At 38.2% G+C, this 17,627-nt stretch overlaps 2 protein-coding genes across 2 annotated transcripts in view; one reads left to right on the top strand and one right to left on the bottom strand.

Moving 5' to 3' along the window:
* Nucleotides 1-6,078: 6,078 nt before the first annotated feature.
* Nucleotides 6,079-12,638, top strand: desma (desmin a). Its single transcript, XM_014022327.1, has 10 exons — nt 6,079-6,745; nt 8,253-8,313; nt 8,509-8,604; nt 9,181-9,342; nt 9,421-9,546; nt 9,635-9,745; nt 10,361-10,470; nt 10,623-10,669; nt 11,299-11,384; nt 11,937-12,638. The coding sequence occupies exons 1-10, from the start codon at nt 6,168-6,170 to the stop codon at nt 11,976-11,978; spliced, it is 1,419 nt and encodes a 472-aa protein (XP_013877781.1). The 5' UTR covers nt 6,079-6,167; the 3' UTR covers nt 11,979-12,638.
* Nucleotides 12,639-14,467: 1,829 nt separating this feature from the next.
* Nucleotides 14,468-17,627, bottom strand: part of tmem198aa (transmembrane protein 198aa) — a 38,016-nt gene continuing 34,856 nt past the window's right edge. Inside the window, exon 7 of the mRNA XM_014022321.1 lies at nt 14,468-17,026. Coding sequence (XP_013877775.1) covers nt 16,877-17,026 — 150 coding nt within the window. The 3' untranslated portion in view covers nt 14,468-16,876. The remainder of the gene's footprint in view (nt 17,027-17,627) is intronic.

Raw genomic sequence — 17,627 nt, 5'->3', positions numbered from 1 at the left:
CACACACACACACACAACAGCGGCATATAAGTTTGAGATAACCTGAATTAAATGTGCTTACTGTTTACACCTGCAGTTGCCAGCAGGTGTGGCCACAAGCACATCATCCCTTGCAGTTTGCAAAGGTGTTCTTAAAATGTTCCCCACTCCACTTTTCAAGCTGTGTCACTTTGGAGACAAGTTCATAGTTTCCTTGAACCACTCAAAGTTGTCAAAGTTGTAACTAAATCTAGTTTTTAACCTTGCAAACCAATCAACTTGTTACTTGTAAAAGGTTGATGCTAAAAATAGGGTCACTAGAGGGATTCTAAATCATTGTGCCGCAGTTTGAGAAACAAGGTCTTGATAGAAAAAAAGTTAGGCACACACAGCCCTAAAACTCATGGTACAAATTTAGTAAATACAAAAAAATGCAGCAAGCTGATGAGAGCTTACACATCTACTGTTCTGATGCTTCTTAGGTGGTCATGACATTCATCTGTAACTGTTTAATAAATTATCCAGGACAGGAATAAAAACTTTAACTTGAAATAAATAACTCCTTATGGCAGGGCCATTCAACTAAATTGCTCCGGGGGCCACAGTTACTGCCGGTCAACAGCTCAGGGGCTGAACATCCAGCAATTAAAGTTATTATGTAAATAAACCATGTATTAAAAATATCTGCTATCTTTGAATTAGTTTATTTTGCTGCATTTAATCATGAATAAAATATACAGAACCCAATAAAAGTAGTGATAATTACACATTATCAAAAACAAAAAGAACACATTATGCCTCCTATTATTAGACACAAATAATATTTTGACATCTCTGACTTGCCAAATTTTTAAACCAATTTTATTTTCACTTTCATAATTTCATCTTCAACTGCTTGTAGTTTTAACTGTCTTGACTGTTTATAGAAATGGTTTCTACCAGCTTCTAGCCAAGATTCGGACATTTCTGTAGATACCAAACATGTCTATGTTTAACCAGAAGAACTTAGAGCAGGGGTGTCAAACTCCAGTCCTCGAGGGCCGCTATCCTGCATGTTTTAGAGGTTTTCCAGCTCCAACACACCTGATTCAGTGATTGAATTAACTCTTCAAATTGGGCAGAAGCCTGTTAATCACCCAGCGATCAAAATCAGGTGTGTTGGAGCAAGAAAACCTCTAAAACATGCAGGATAGCGGCCCTCGAGGACAGGAGTTTGACACCCCTGACTTAGAGTAACTAAAGTAGAAAACCAGGGGTTTGAGCTTAAGAGATGAATGAACCAATTGGCGGGCCGAACTTTGGTCTCTCGCGGTCCGGATGTGGCCCGCGGGCCGCCAGTTGAATAGCCCTGCCTAATGGTCTATGTTAAAATGCATGATATTGTGACAGAGACATCAATTCTATTAATGTAACACCATCTTACAAATCTACTTTTTACAAAACACTAAATACTTAATCATATTCACAGAGATGAGTGATACATTCTTCCAGTGCTTGTTCCATCATCTATTCGTCCGTTAAGGTTTGTCTCTCCTTGTTTTGCAGCCCATGAGTCATGGCAGAAATGGGTTGAGCAAGAGGCACAGTCTAAATGCAAAAGGTCAAAACCCTAACATGTTAATACAAATAATATAATACTAAATTAGATAATGAAATTATTAACTTTGCTTTAAATATCTGTTAGTTTAAAAGCAGTTTGATTGTTACTTTCTCWTAGTGATATTTTTGTACTTCTATTCATCCCAGATACAAAAAGAAAGCAGACAGTGGGACTTCTGAAACAAAATGAGTGTGTGGCTCTCTATTTCAGGCACATTGTGATGCTGCTGCCATTTGATATCCTACACCTCTCCTAAAATAGAGCTGAAGGAAATCTGTGGCAGGTTTTCCTAATCATAAAACGAATCCGAAAGGTGGTTCTGTTATTTTTTTTTTAATATGTTACATGCTTGCATGCAATCACAACTGCGGGAGGGCACGTACTGTCTCCTCTTCCCTTTTCTCGTTTTAGTCCTGGGGTCACTCCTCTGCAGTCGCTCAGCTCTTTGGCATGTGTGTGCTTGTTTGTTGGGCCTGCAGCTAGGCAACGCCCACATTGCGTTTGTTAACCCCACCTCACCTATAGATGTTATTTAAGTCCCTACAGTTTTTTTCTTCTCTTGCCATTTTTCATCCTAGCCGCACAAACTCGTGCAGCTTAAAGGCAACAGGAATGGCTTTCGTTTGGTCACCTTTAGGTAGGAGGGATTCAAAAGACAAGTTCAAAGGCTCTAAAAGATTTTCATCGTCACTGCTGACAACACCAGGATTCTGCAGCCGGAGGATTTGTGACGGTTCGTCCGAGGAGCTGTCACATTAACGTTTGTGTTCTTGTTTATTCCCAGACTGACTCAACTAGGGCTGAGGGGAGGGGGGAGTGGTCTGGAGGGCCATATCATGTGCTGTCAGGACTCCTTTCCTGTTGTTGATGATAGTTCTGTCTGAGTCCAACTTTATGTTGGGGGGTAGTCATGGGTTACCACACAGATCTGGTTTCGCTCACACACACACACACACACACACACACACACACACACACACACACACTATGTCTCTACAGTATATCCATGTGGGGACTTTCCATTGACTTCCATTCATTTTTTTTTTTAAATTTAATATACTAACCGTGACCATTTACCCTAAAATTAACCTCACAGGTACCTACCTGGTCCTAAAACTAACTTAAATTCAATTCACACCTTTGTCCTAAACCCAACCCCCCCACCTAAAATCAGCTTCCGAAGTCGTGGAGACCAGGCTTTGGTCCCCACAAGGAGAATCCGGTCCCCACAACGCTGCATTTTCCTGAAAAATTATCCCCACCAAGTAGCAAAAACAAGGGCACCCCCCCAACACACACACACACTAATTTTGTGTAATGAATAAATAGCCAAATTCTTGTCATACTTTAACTTATCCTAAACTGATATTATCCTGTTCCACTCATAGAATCATCACATGGCTTTAAAATAAATGTGTTGTTGACATTCTGGTGATAAACACTTTCGCAGTAGTTTTGAGACTTAAGTGCTAAATTAAGGGTTTCTTTTCTGGGTGACAGTTGAGGGTAATTTAGTTTTGAGTCTGGGGTTGTCAGGCAACTCATGGCTGGTTCACTTTCTGTCTTGATCTGGTGACAGAGTATTAAACTGGAAACCACCAGGATGCTTGTTACTCTAATTACAGCAGTTAACATATTTAAAAGCTTTCATTTATTTGTCATATTCTCATTACTGCACCCCTTTACAGCCCTCTCCCCTCCACAGACACAATACTTGATTAGTGAAATAAAACGGTGGACTAAAATGGAGACTTTGCTCCTTAACACTGTAAAAAAAAGTGTTTTTGGGGCTAAATTAAGTCAGATCTTCCATCAAATATCAGCACATCCACATATTTTTTGATCAGTAAAACAGTTAGACTTTTTTTTTTCTTTAAATGAAGGTGTGGGACTCTGTCTTCAGTCTGGTGTCCTTTTGAGACAGAAGACAAACAGCTGAGTTCAAATGGGAAATCTAAAAATAGGGCTGACACCACAAGCAGCTGACATGCAGGCTGCTTTGTGAAGCACAAATATGTGCATGACCAAACACAATGAGCCATCCAACATATATATACACACAGACTCGTTAACACCACGTTTCTTTTTTTGAGCGAATCTGGATGCTAGCAGAATTAATACCGAGCTAAAAGTTGATTCGGTAAAGCAGAGAGCCATCCGCTCATGGAGCATTAACAGATCACACATTAAAGTCAGCGGACATGATGCGTGTCTTTAAAGAATACAGGTTTCTTTATTTAATATCACTTTTTTTTTACTTTTCATACAAACACACAGGAGTGAATGTGCAGGAACAAGTTCTCAAACAAGTTTTTGGCTGCAGCTAACTGTGTRTTTTATAGATTATCAGCTTACATATTTGTAATGATATACTACTGATCACTGCACCTACCGACTTCATACTTTTTGATTCCAACATTTCTTCATTGGTTCAAGTATTTGTTTCTGCCCAAAAGTCAAACACGAGCCAAAGTTCACAAACATATACACAACTAAATTCATTAGCATCAAAACATTATTATGTTATCATTAAAACCTCTCCGTGATATTTGCTAAAATATAGTCATTTTTCACAGTGCAGTGATGACAGTTTTGTGAGATTTTTCTATGCAGCACTGTAAAGTGACAGACGAAGCTGAGTATCAACATCTCTTCTTGTACACAAACCCTTGTACACCACTTTGATTACAACATGGTAACACAACCAGAGCAATGCAAACTCCTAACTTACATTCAGAAGTACAAAAATACTCAAGCAATGCATTTGACCCACTATACATAAAGGTCTCCAATGAAGGTCAGACACCTTTTGAGTGTGTGTGACTTCCRTTAGTAACCTATATGGATCTCACATGCTCTGTGTGTGGGAAGTGTGTGTTACCTACTGGCAGCATCTCCATCAATCAAACTGTGTTGCTTCCTATGTAACATAAGGCAAATATATGACACTTCAGCTTCTGGTGCTATAGACTGAAGGAACTTGTTTACTGTCATCAGTCTGGAAATGTTTCTGTGATAGTGGGTGTTTTGAAGTCTCTTTTTTAGATTTAATAAGTTAATATATATGAAAATAAATGTAAAATGTAAAAATGTTTTAGTCTGTTTAGTTTCCTTTCTTCTAAATAACGCCTAAAAAAATCCTAACAATTTGTCTTTAGTGTCAGCTTATGTACGGGGTGCCATTTGTAAAGTTACACAGTCAAAAATTACCACCAATATTTAATTTTATTTAGCATTTTATAAGAAAAAAAAGAACCTTTAGAGTCAGTTTTCACCATATGATTCATACATTTATAAATGTCATAGTTTACAAACTAAATATTTAACTTACAAATTAAATATTTAGTTAACAAGCTAAATATTTAACTTGTGACTTAAATATTTAGTTTTGAGCTAAATATTTAGCTTGAAACTTAAATATTTAGCTAGCTACCTAAATATTTAGGTTGCAACTTAAATAGCAAGTTAAATATTTAGCTAGCCACCTAAATATTGAGGTTGCAACTTAAATATTTAGCTAGTCACCTAAATATTTAACTTAAATATTTAGCTAGCTACCTAAATATGTAACTTAAATATTTAGCTAGCTACCTAAATATTTAGGTTGCAACTTAAACATTTAGCTAGCTAGTTAAGGTGGTTAGCTAAATATTTAACTTGGTAGCTAAATATTGAAGTTGCAACCTAATTATTTAGGTAGCTAGCTAATATTTTGGCATTTATATAATTTAACCTTCTTGCTGTGTTTGAGTCAAAATGACCCAAGAGGCCTCAGTTTATCATTGAGGCCTTGTGGGTCATTTTGACCCAAGGGCACAAAGGAGGGTTGAGAAAGATCAGAGACATTTCATGGGATTTTATTTTTCGTCAAAATGATCAAAATGCATGTTATAATTTTGTTATCCACAGATTAATTTCATTTATTAAACAGGTCTTCGTTGAGTTTGCAACAACTTCCCACACATACACCTATTGAATGACTCAGTCCTTTACTCACTTCTGCAGTCATCGAGAGTCAGTTGTAGACATACAGCTGCCCAGCTTTACCAGCAGCTGAAACCCGACGCCCCCAACAGCTGAATTCAGGGTCACAGCAGGCAAATGGCAGAGGGATGTGTCTGAAGCTAAGATTACTCTTTAAAGAGAGTAAATAGATATTTTGCATTTTTTATCAAAATGCTGCAAAAAAAAAAAACTGTTCAATTCAGTTTAGTTCAGGTAACACAGCTTGACTAAACCTAAAATCACAAGAAGACTGAATGAAAGTTTTATGATGATCTGATAAAAGTGAGAATAAATGTGGAACAATTTTGGTTTGATTGAAAAAAATGCTGTCAAAAAGATCAATAACGGGAAGTGACTGCATGCTGGAGGGGTGGGGAGGTGTGAGCAGGTGGAATGGAGCCAGCTGGGTGACACAGAGGAGGGGTTGGGGGCAGGAGTGGGTGTAGATGGTCTACAAATAGTTGCTCTCAGCGCCTGGTGTCTCTTCACTAAGGTTTCCTCCAGTCGCCCTGTGAGACAGTTGGGTCTCAGCACCGACAGCAGCTCCTTCAAACCCGCAAGCCAACCAAGTGGTCAACCAGCCATGAGCAAGTCCTACTCCTCCTCAGCCCAGTCGGCCTCCTCATACCGCCGTACCTTTGGCTCGGGTGTGTCTTCGTCACCGATGTCAACCCTCTTCTCCTCTATGGGAGGAGGCCGTGGCTCCTCTTCCAGCCACACTACCAGAGTCTACGAGGTCAAGAGCAGCGGTTTCCCCTCCTATTCTAGTGCCAGGGTGTCGTCTGGTGCTGCAGGAGCAGGGTATGGCTCCTCTACGGCACTGCGCACCTACTCTGGYGAGAAGCTCGACTTTAACCTCGCCGATGCCATGAACCAAGACTTCCTCAACACAAGGACCAACGAGAAGGCCGAGCTGCAGCACCTCAACGACCGCTTCGCCAGCTACATTGAGAAAGTGCGCTTCCTGGAGCAGCAGAAYGCCGCTCTGACAGTGGAGCTGGAGAAGCTGAGGGGCCGCGAGGGGCCYGGCCGCGTGGGGGAGCTCTACGAGGAGGAGATGAGGGAGCTGAGGAGGCAGATCGAGGCCCTCACCAACCAGCGCGCCAGAGTGGAGGTGGACAGGGACAACCTGGCTGATGACCTGCAGAAACTGAAGATCAGGTAAGACGGAATAATGGGAAACAAGAATTAAAAAGTGTGTAAATGATCTGACCTTTTAAAAAAGAAAAACTTTTTTGAGTTTGGAAAATTCTGGAAAATGATGATCTTCTATTTTGTATTGATAGATGAGTGTATTGTGAAATGTACACCAATAACACAAGACAACACACCCGACCTCTGACCATCAAAAAAAAAAATGAAGAAGACAAACACCCAGCAACCAACCATAAACATATGTATGTACATATACGCATATGCACATTTATAAACATATACCSATTAAATATTCTTAAAACTTTGTCAGATTCCAGATTAAAATCTTGTAAAATCATTACAACTTTATCCTGTGACCTCTTGATGTGTCACGACCCAGAAAAACTGGTCAACGGCAAAGAAATAAACCTCACCCCTAACCACATTAGAAGATAGTTTATAAAGGAGACACATGAAGACATAAAGCAGAGAAACAGAATCAGCTTCTTTTTTCAGGAACATCCAGCAACTCATGAGGGATCTGAAAACAGATGTGTTTGACTGAGTGTTACAATCCACCAACTTCTTACAAAAAAGTTGCTAATTTGTTCACAAGAGACCAAAAAGACCCAAATAAAGAGCGAGAGTGAGAGAAAGAGGTGTGCAGACTCAGAGGAGGGAGGTCCAGACAGACAAACAGATAAAGTTTCAGCCAGACAGAGCACTCACACAGTAAAAGGAGTTGACAGGAGATGAATAGCAGATGGAAAAARTGTTTATTTTCCCCTWGCAAGTTTGCCAAGGAAGTCAAAATGTCAGTAAGACGTCCCCTTTACAGAGGTGGTCTGTATTTACAAGGTCAGTTCTGTAAATCTSGGATAATTCCATGATGCCGCTGCGTGCACTATCACTCATATTAAAGTGTGTATTAAAAAACCCACTGCAGCACACACACATACACACACACCTACACAGAAAAACTGGAACTCTTCACTGTTTATCAGCTCTCTTTGAGCAGCTGCTCGAAGCTGCCGGTGAACGGTGCCAGAGCACTTGCAGCACTCGCTGAGATCAAAATCCACACGCAAAACCTGCTGTCTGCTCGCAGCCACAGTGCATGAAAACACACACACACACACACACACACACACACACACACATACTTTTTATTGAACAGATTCATCAACTCATCCTTTCCTCCTTCAAGGATGACCAGTTTGCACACGGTTAACACCTGCTTTGCCCGCAAACAGGTCTGCTTGCAGGGTGGGTGAATGTTGTGCTTGTTCAAAACGCCACATTAAAATGCTAAATTTGGAAACAGCGACAGCCAAGAGCAACCCTCTGCTCCCTGCTTGCTATTGCCCCTCTGACAGTGTGACGGCAGCTGTACCGTCAGCCTGAGAGAGCAATTGTGGAGATGTGTGCGTGTGTGTAGTTATTTGAATAGRGGTCAGTTTGTGTCTGACATGCACTATAGCAGCTATAAACCAAGCAGTGTTCATCATTTTTTTCTTGCTTTTGTCCTTTCCAGACTGCAGGATGAGATTCACCAGAAGGAAGAAGCTGAGAACAACCTGTCTGCTTTCAGAGCTGTGTGTATTAAAACTTCATCAAAGTCACTTTTTCCCGCACATATCACCTCCTTCTCAAAGCTTGCAGTTAAAAAAACACTGTTTCAGTCACTTCCTTATTTGTTTCCACTGAATCCTATTCATATTTGTAATAATTGCAGTTATTTATTTTTTTTACTGACAGAATATTTTGGGGCGTTTTCTTTTTGTTTCCAGGATGTTGACAGTGCAACTCTGGCCAGGCTGGACCTGGAGAGACGCATTGAGAGTCTGCAGGAGGAGATTGCCTTCCTCAAGAAGATCCACGAAGAGGTGTGCATCTGTTAAATGTCAGCAATATGTTTTATGTATTTATATTTGCTTTTCTGGAGACTCTAATATAGTGTTTGTTGCATTGTATTTGTATTCGCAGGAAACTTTTCACAGTCCATTTATGTTTCAACATACGCTTTTCATCTTTGTGCAGTAAATTGAATTGGTTTGTGCTCAAAGAAATTAACATTGTTGCGCTTTCCCTCATGCGCACCAATATAAAAAAAAAGTCTGTGACATGTGTCAGCCACACCTTGTCTACTTTGCCTCAACTTTGACCTTTCAGAAATGCTGAACTGCTGATTGGTTGAAAAAAGTATGGCAGCTGGTGTGCGGCACAGGAAAAGTGTGTGTGAGTGCACACACGAGTTAGAACAGATGCAAAGCTATTTTAAACCTGATTGGACCAGTCGACAGCTGAGTGCAACCAAATCTTCAAAATCTCAAACTTGTGTCTGAAATGAGAACTCCTACATTTCCATTTGTTCTTTCTAATTTTACTCTTTTTTTTTTTTTTTTACAAATTCCCAGTTGTTTGAAATTAATCCATTTCCCCCCGCTCTGGATGCCTCGTAGGAAATCCGAGAGTTTCAGAACCAGATGCAGGAAACGCAGATCCAGATCCAGATGGACATGTCCAAGCCCGACCTGACTGCTGCTTTGAGGGACATCCGCATGCAGTACGAAGCCATCGCTGCGAAGAACATCTCAGAGGCCGAAGAGTGGTACAAGTCTAAGGTAAAAGAACAAACTCACGTGAGCTCGTGTCGGTTTTACGCAACCTTTCCAAGGTTAAACCCTCTGGTGTCTCCTCAGGTGTCTGATCTGAACCAAGCCGTGAACAAGAACAACGATGCTCTTCGCCAGGCCAAGCAGGAGACCATGGAGTACAGGCACCAGATCCAGTCCTACACCTGCGAGATCGACTCTCTGAAGGGCACTGTCAGTATTCTGTGTGCACTCCCTACTTCTGCTGCTTTCATTCGGTTTTAAGATCGGGCCACCGTTTTAACCCTGTCTCTCCTTTCAGAATGAGTCTCTGATGCGCCAGATGAGAGAAATGGAGGATCGCATGGGCCGCGATGCCTCTGGCCACCAGGACACCATCGCACGGCTGGAGGAAGACATTGCTAAGATGAAGGTAATAATAACATAATAATAGCAGCAGATCACAGATAGTGTCTGTGTTTTTAGAAATAAACCACTGCAAAAAATGTCCACCTAACCAAGTTTTAAAATCTTGTTTTGAGACAGATTTACTAAACAAGAACTGATCGTGTAAGAATAATAATCTTGTTTTCAGAATATGTAAGATTATTTGTCTTGTTAGTCTGAAAATTTGACTCAAATTGTCAAAAATTTCTGCCAGTGGAGTAAGAAAATTTTACTTGGTAAGATTCTTAAAATACTTGATTTGACTCATTTTTTTTCTTATTTCAAGAATCTTACCAAGTAAAATTTTCTTACTCCATTGGCAGAAAGTTTTTACTTAATTTGAGTCGAATTTTCAGACTAACAAGACAAATAATCTTACACATTCTGAAAACAAGATTATTATTCTTACACAATCAGTTCTTGTTTAGTAAATCAGCCTCAAAACAAGATCAAAAAGACATTTTGGCTGGATATAAGATTTCAAAACTTGGTAAGATGGACAGTTTTTGCAGCGTATAATCTAGTTTTACGTTATTCTGGTGGTGTTTTGTATTGTGTTTTTGGAGAAAACTTTATTCTAAGCATTAAATTTAATCTAAAGGATGATATGGCTCGTCACCTGAGAGAGTACCAGGACCTCCTCAACGTGAAGATGGCCCTCGATATTGAAATTGCTACCTACCGCAAGCTGCTGGAGGGAGAGGAGAGCAGGTTTGGGCTTGTTTTGCTTCTTTTTAAACACGACTAAAGTCATTTTTATTTCTAAATGAGCTAGTTTTTATTTTTATTTTTTTTTTTACAAATTTAACATAGGGTAAATGCAACTTTTTACATTTTGTTTTTGGGTCTGTTTCTTCCTGCAGAATCACCTTGCCTGTGCAGTCTGCTTATTCTTCCATTGGATTCAGAGGTACCAGGAATAGGACACTTTAGTTTGCACATACATACCTGAGCAATTTGTTTCGCGTTCCCAAAGAGTCAATTGGAGGGATCAAAACGACTAATTATAGCATGTGACTGTATATGGTAGATGCTATTTTAAGGGAATTGCATAGAGGGCATCTGCAGTGACACATTATGTCCACTGTGTGGGAATGTTGAGTTAAAAACCTGCATGGTTACTGGCTTTTACAGAAGGAATCTTTAATATTCACACAACTTAGCCTCGTCATTTATTGGATCAGCTATTCAAACATGCAATAAATTCTATCTTTCTGTGGAAGCAGAAAAATAATATATTTTTTTTCACAAGTGGGAGGATATCTTTAGAATGGAAATTTAATTTTTATTTAATTAATTAATTGTTCAGAAAGCCACGTCTGGGCCTAATTCATGACCATATATATTAGCTGTTTAACCATGTTCACCTAGTGTTTCCCTTTACATGTAATCTATGAGAAGACTATTAAATCAATTACAGACCAGTTGACCTCCTTAGATCAATAATTAACTAATACCAGTGTATTCAATCTGAATTAACCCACTGTAACTGACGAAACCCTCAACGTACGAGCTTATTGGGTGAATTCCTTCTTACAGAGACCAGTCCTGAGTCCCAGCGCTCACCAGAAGTTCACTCCAAGAAAACTGTTCTCATCAAGACCATCGAGACTCGCGACGGAGAGGTGTGAGATCACACACGTTTACACACACAAACAGGTTCAAAACATTAACTTGTTAGCAGGTTTTTACACAGGAAAGCACCCGAGCCGGYACAATACAATTACTGTGAAAGAACCCGTAATGCTTTTGCGACAAAATCCTTTTYATGTATTATATCCTATAGATGAAGTTTTCCATGAGCCAGGGTGCTAGTGCCCAGTGTGTAAGTCTGGTTCTAATGTCCCACCTACCTTCTTATTATCTGCTCACATTACACGCAAACTAACTATAGAAAAGAATACATATCTTAATAAGTAATKTCACATGATAATATTTTTAAAAATGACACCAACAAGTACTTACTATTAATTATCTGTATTGTAGTTGGCAGATAATTTGTTTAAACACTTAAATCAAAGAGCAACACTGGATTTCTTCAGCTTCACTGGCCTGCATAGCACTCTGCTCTGATCGTAGCTGCACAGATTATGATTTGGTCACTTTTTGTGAGCAATCAATGTGGATTATTCCATTTAAATTTTCCTTTAAATTAATCAACTGTATTTTTTTTCCAGGTTGTCAGTGAGTCCACACAGCACCAGCAGGACATCATGTAAAGCGACACTGTGAAGGAAGCAGCAATATTATTCTTCAGAACAAACTTTTGAATTCATTTTTAGAGTTTCCAAATCACTATCATGAAAATATATAAGCTGAGCCAATTTTTGGTGTCAAAACTATGTGAATGCAGTCACAGGGTGGAAACAGGCACAAAGCCTGGTTTTAAAGGGAAGTCATTCCAGGAGTTTAGTCTATATTCATGTCACTTTTTGTGTCACAGAAAAGCAGACTTTCAGACTTTGTAATACTTATTAATGCTTGAATATGATGTTGGTTTTATGGATGAGGTTTCTCAGGATTCAAACAGAACATCCCTGAGAGACAATAATCAAAAGCCAAACTAATTTTCAGTGTATGTCCCAAAATTAAATATAAGTCCACATAAATGACTGAACAGAATATCAATAAAGGATGGACTGTTTGTGTAGCTGATTGAAGGAAAGTGTTAAGATGGATAAAAAACTTAAAAATAAAAATAAAAAAATGGCAAATTTTGAAGCAATAAGGAAGTCAGTCGTGTTCAAAGTTTGAGCAATTAAGCATGTGCTGGTTGTTTCACTGTATGTTTAAGGGCAACACTGGTGTGCTGTTTCACTTTGAAATTAAAAAAAGAAAAAAGAAAAAACCCTCAATAAAAAAAGCATTTATTACCAGTATGCTTCTTGAAATTGCTGTTTTTTTTCCAGAACTCATTTCTTTTCAAATCCTTATTCTAAGAATTTCATTCATGTATACTGTATTTTCCAGCGTATCAAACTAAATTAAACTATATCTCTCTCATTCAAGCGTAAAACTCTTCTGCCAACATTTATTTCTCTTTTATTGATGGAAGGAGCGGCTGAAACAGTCAGTACCCGGGCTGATCTTGCTGCCGAGCAAAGGGAACAATGGTTTGGTAATGAGCTGTCTCTGATCACGCTTTGGTTCCTGCAGAAAGCAGATTAAAAGAGCAACGAGACTCGCAGTCTGCACCATGTGTTTCTGAAGCCACTGGAGTTAAAATGTCAGCAGAGATGAGAGAAAAAAATGGTTGAACATGAGCAGGAGAAAGCATGAAAGAAACAGAGACAATAAATGAGCATTCAGCAGAGAGAGAGAGAGATGGGGGGGGTGGTGAAGGGAGAAAACAAGAAATGCTTGGGACAAATTTAATGAAAAGGTTATCTGAGCAGAAAGATGCCAGAAGAAAATTTAGAGAGAGAATATTACATAGAATATAACAAAGGAGCACAAAAAAAAGTGCAATGGTGATTCTGGTAATTAGTGGAGGTGCTCAGAGCTTTCTGTTCTCACCGGTTTCTCTGCGGCGTCTGTCAAAAGATGCCAGCCTCCCAGTCATTATGCAGTAGGTCAGCAGCAAAGGGCAGCACGTTCATCTGTTCTACTTCTTTCAAATGAAGTCAGCTCACTTCTGTGATCTCTTCTTACACCGAGCTCCCTGTGTGCAGTCCTGGAAGCTTTTTAAATAAAAAAATCTCTGATAGTTTCATATGATTTGTTCTTGGCAATAACAAAAAAAAAGTTTAATTTTGTTTTGAATAGTGGCGAAGTCGTCAGAGCTTTTATGAAGATTTAGTACAAAAGCAGCCTAAAATTTCTACTCAGATCAGGACAAACTCAACCTGGGAATCTAATTACAAGTTTATTCATGGATCTGGTGGGTTTTTTTTTTGTTCTTGTCAAGAAATAAGTAATTAACATGACCAAGATTTTTAATTTTTTTAAAACAAATCGTGTTTTTTAATGAGTTTTGGTATTTTATGACTTTTATTAATTTGATGCTATTTACTGAGGCACATAGGAAAACAATGTCCAAATTTGGGGGTTTAATTTTCATGTTTTCTAATAAAAATATTGAGGATGATTCTGTGCAAATACTGCAGACTAAMTAGTGCAGAAACCGTTTGCAATAACTATCAATTACCTTCACTCAACAGTGGTTTTTAGTAAATATGAGTTAGATCTTATGTTTATTACAGTAAAATAAAAAAGAACAATGCTTTGGTTAGTAAATGAAAAAAGCTGGTTTGATTTGAAGTATTATCATGAGTACAACTATATTTTAATGAGAATGCAATTGCAGATGAATATGGCTGCACTTGTCTCCTAATTTTATTTTACAAAAAAAGATGAATAATAAAATTCTAAAATAAAAGTCAAAGACAAAGTATAAAGCTAACAATTTTAACTGCCATTCTCTGCAGATTAGGCATAGAGAATTAACCTGTTATTTCTGCTATCCTGCTTTACTGCAGACATCCATACCAGCTAATAGTGTTGTTTAATACTATAAGTGCTGCAGCTGCCTGTACTCCTTTGAACTGAGGATAAAGTTCTTTTGAAGTCATTTCAAGCTGAGCTCAATATTATAAGAAGCTAAAAGCATCAATTCTAGCATTAAAAATAGAAACTGAAAAAAGTAGCAGTAGAAGAATAAAAATAAAAGCTAATCGAAGACTTGGATAAAGACAATTCAGAGTCAAGGTTCAGTTTTTCTGCTGATTTTCATCATTGCATGTTCAAACATCTGTATAAGTGGCGCATTCCCACCCGGCAAAATTAAATACATACAGCAGTATCACAGCATGACAGGTCTACTCTATTTAAAAATGATCAGCTGCAGAAATGAAATACAATATGAGAGATAAAAATGAAAACATTTGCACGTTAAAATATTTACAGGTCAATATCTACAAAACTAATACCCTAACATGTTGTACACAATTCAACTGCAACGTGTACAGTATGAAAATGAAAACAAGCAATTTTAGTTTTGCCCCTGAAATACAAGAAAAACAGGAGCTGATGTTAAAAATTTGACATTTTTTTAAAAAAAGGACAGACTTGACGTTACACGTTCACTACATAAAACACACACTCACACAAAAAACGAAGCATCCAAAACAGGACTGAGGTAAAAGCAGAAATAAAACAACACGTATACAACAATTGCAGTGAAATATTATCAGAGTAATACAAAGCAGAACCAAAAGTGGCTTCACTTAATGCACGTCCTTTTCAAGGCCTTTACAGGACAGTGTAAACAGGTGGAGGAGAAGCAAAGGGAATAGATGACAACGGATACCTTTAGACAAACAAACTGGAAATCTGGCAACAATGATACAACACAATAAACACTTTAGAAGTATTGTCATGCATTAATGGAGTTTGACCTATAGTTGGTCCTGCTGTGACATAAAAACCTGCAAATGCTGATAAGTCTGAGTGGCTACAGATTAGTGGTACAAAAGCATTCAAGTAAAGACTTTTGAAATTATTTTTAGGTCAAACCTCATTCAGATTTGAAATTTATAGTAATATTAGCATTTATTGTTCATAATTTCTATTCAGTTTTCGTCAATGGAAATTGTTTCATTAGTAGTGTTAGCATTCATAAAGGTAATGAAAAAAACCTCTGTTTTGTTAATGCTCAAACAGCCCTTTTGTGTAGAAAACACCTCCTGTTCAGATTCCTGTTTGGATGTTGGTAGAAAAATATCGATGCAAGACAGTAACACGTGAATTCCAGTGCAAACAAAAGCACACGGAGACGGTCCAGAAGACAGGTCCAACGGTAAACATTAGAGGGTGCCATTTGCAAACGCTTTCATCTCCTCGCCTTCTTCTTTTCAAAGGAGATAAACTTTACCTTCATCCTCTTCATTTCATAACAGGTCACCCAAATGAAAGATGTACGTGTTTTCCGGCACAATGAGAAAATAAAACGTAAAGAACCACATGCTTGTTTTTAAATGATCCTCATCACTTTTGTTAATTTTTTTTTACAATCTGTCAGTCTTAGAGCTCAAGTCCACTCTCACACACAAACAGGTAAATTCTTCGATGACATCAATCAGCAGCTTTTTGTCTTTAACAAACCCCAGAAGAACATTGTTTCAGGATAACAGGCAGATAAAGGAATTGGTAGCACTTAGAGGAACATGGAAATACAAAGTATTACATTGCTTATAAATATTTTCAACTCGGGAAAAAGAAGAACAATGTATCCTTGTTAGGTTTACAGAAGGAAAAAAATACGAATACAAGGATACAACGGCAATAATGGGATGTAAACAAATTCCAKGAAAATGGCAACAATGCAGGAAAAGATACTAACGTGAGAAAACAAAATAGCTTTTGGTTTGACCAAAAACTGGTCCACTTTTGAGGTCACACAAAACTCGTGCCACCATATCGGAGGTTCTCATAAAATATGTAATGCCAGTTTCATAAATACTTTAATTCACACAGAGGGTTTTCAATTAAAAAAAGAGTTCCAGTATCTGCTGTAAACTATTTTTTTCTCTTCCGACATTTAGCCAAAAGCACCCTTCCCGGAATCCTTGAAACAAAGTGTTTCATGCTTCAAAAGCCTTTTTAAAAATGTAAGGATGTCGACATTTTTTTAAAAAGCATTACCTTGATTCTTTGAAGAAAAAAAACATGCCTTTTTTTATCAGAAAAGGTTTCCTGTAGAGTTCAGAGTTGTTTTTTTCCCCCTTTTTTCCATAACAGTCCCACTGAAATTGAAATAGTTTACTTAATCACACATAAAACAGGTCCATTTCCCCAAGATTCTGGGCAGAATAACTTGGGAGCCAAATAATGTATTAAATAATGACTGTCTTGATTTCTTCAAAGCAGAAGCCTTTGTTTTTTAGACTTTCTTGAAAAGCAAAAATGGGCACAAAACAAAGAAATCTCACTTTTGTTTTGTGTGGTGAGAAACACCATAAATCTTACCACCTCCAGAACACAGTAAGCTCTTGTTGGGTTATCAGACGGTTGATTAGGTTGGCACGGCAAGGTCAAGTTAGACATCCCTTGTGGCGACTAAGAGTTTCTGAAGTAGACTTTGATTGTGTATGTGTTTTGATTTGTGCAAATCACAGGCTCAGATGTGAACTGCAGGTCCGCTGGGAGCTGTGAGAGGCACTTGAGAGCCACAGTCGTAGTCCAGTTGAGCCATTCGAGAGCGGCTCATTCGACTGTGGGAGTACGACCGTCTTTCTGACTGTCTGTCTCTGAAACTCCTGATGTAACTCTGGATGCAAAAAAAAAAGAAAAGAAATCAATAAGAAAAATAATAATTAACACAAAAGGAACTGTTACTGCTTTAAACATTGTTGGTATTAATTGAGCAAAATTCTTTTTATAGCATAGTTTTAAGTTTATTTCATCTTAAATGAGACATATCCTGCTTTAAAATCCTTCTTTTTCACATCATTCAGTTGGGTCTATATAAAGTAAAACTGCAATGCTTTGGTCTGCAATCCTTCTTGTTGTAACTCCACAAGCCCCTCTTTCACCCCCTTTTTGTGTCTTAAAGCAACTAGTTTTGAGGCTTCTCTTTAATTCCAAATGATGTGCTTCCAGCTTCCAGAGCAATCCAATCTAGTTTGAAAGAGGGGTTTACAAGCAGCCCAAAATCTTTTTATTTACAAATTAATTAAATTATGTCAACAACAGAATACTTGTCCATCCAGCCTTACATGTTGGAGCCAGAGGAGAATGAGGACCACCAAATTGTAATTGGTAAGTCCAGACCTTAGTTAGAAGTATTTTGCAAATTCTGAGATAATGGCTCAGAAAACGTCACAGAAAATAGAGAAAACAGAACAAGTTACCTTACACCTAATATATAT

This window comes from Austrofundulus limnaeus, unplaced genomic scaffold, assembly GCF_001266775.1.
Source record: "Austrofundulus limnaeus strain Quisiro unplaced genomic scaffold, Austrofundulus_limnaeus-1.0 Scaffold325, whole genome shotgun sequence".
Lineage (NCBI taxonomy): Eukaryota > Metazoa > Chordata > Actinopteri > Cyprinodontiformes > Rivulidae > Austrofundulus > Austrofundulus limnaeus.
This window is presented reverse-complemented; position numbering and strand designations above follow the sequence as displayed.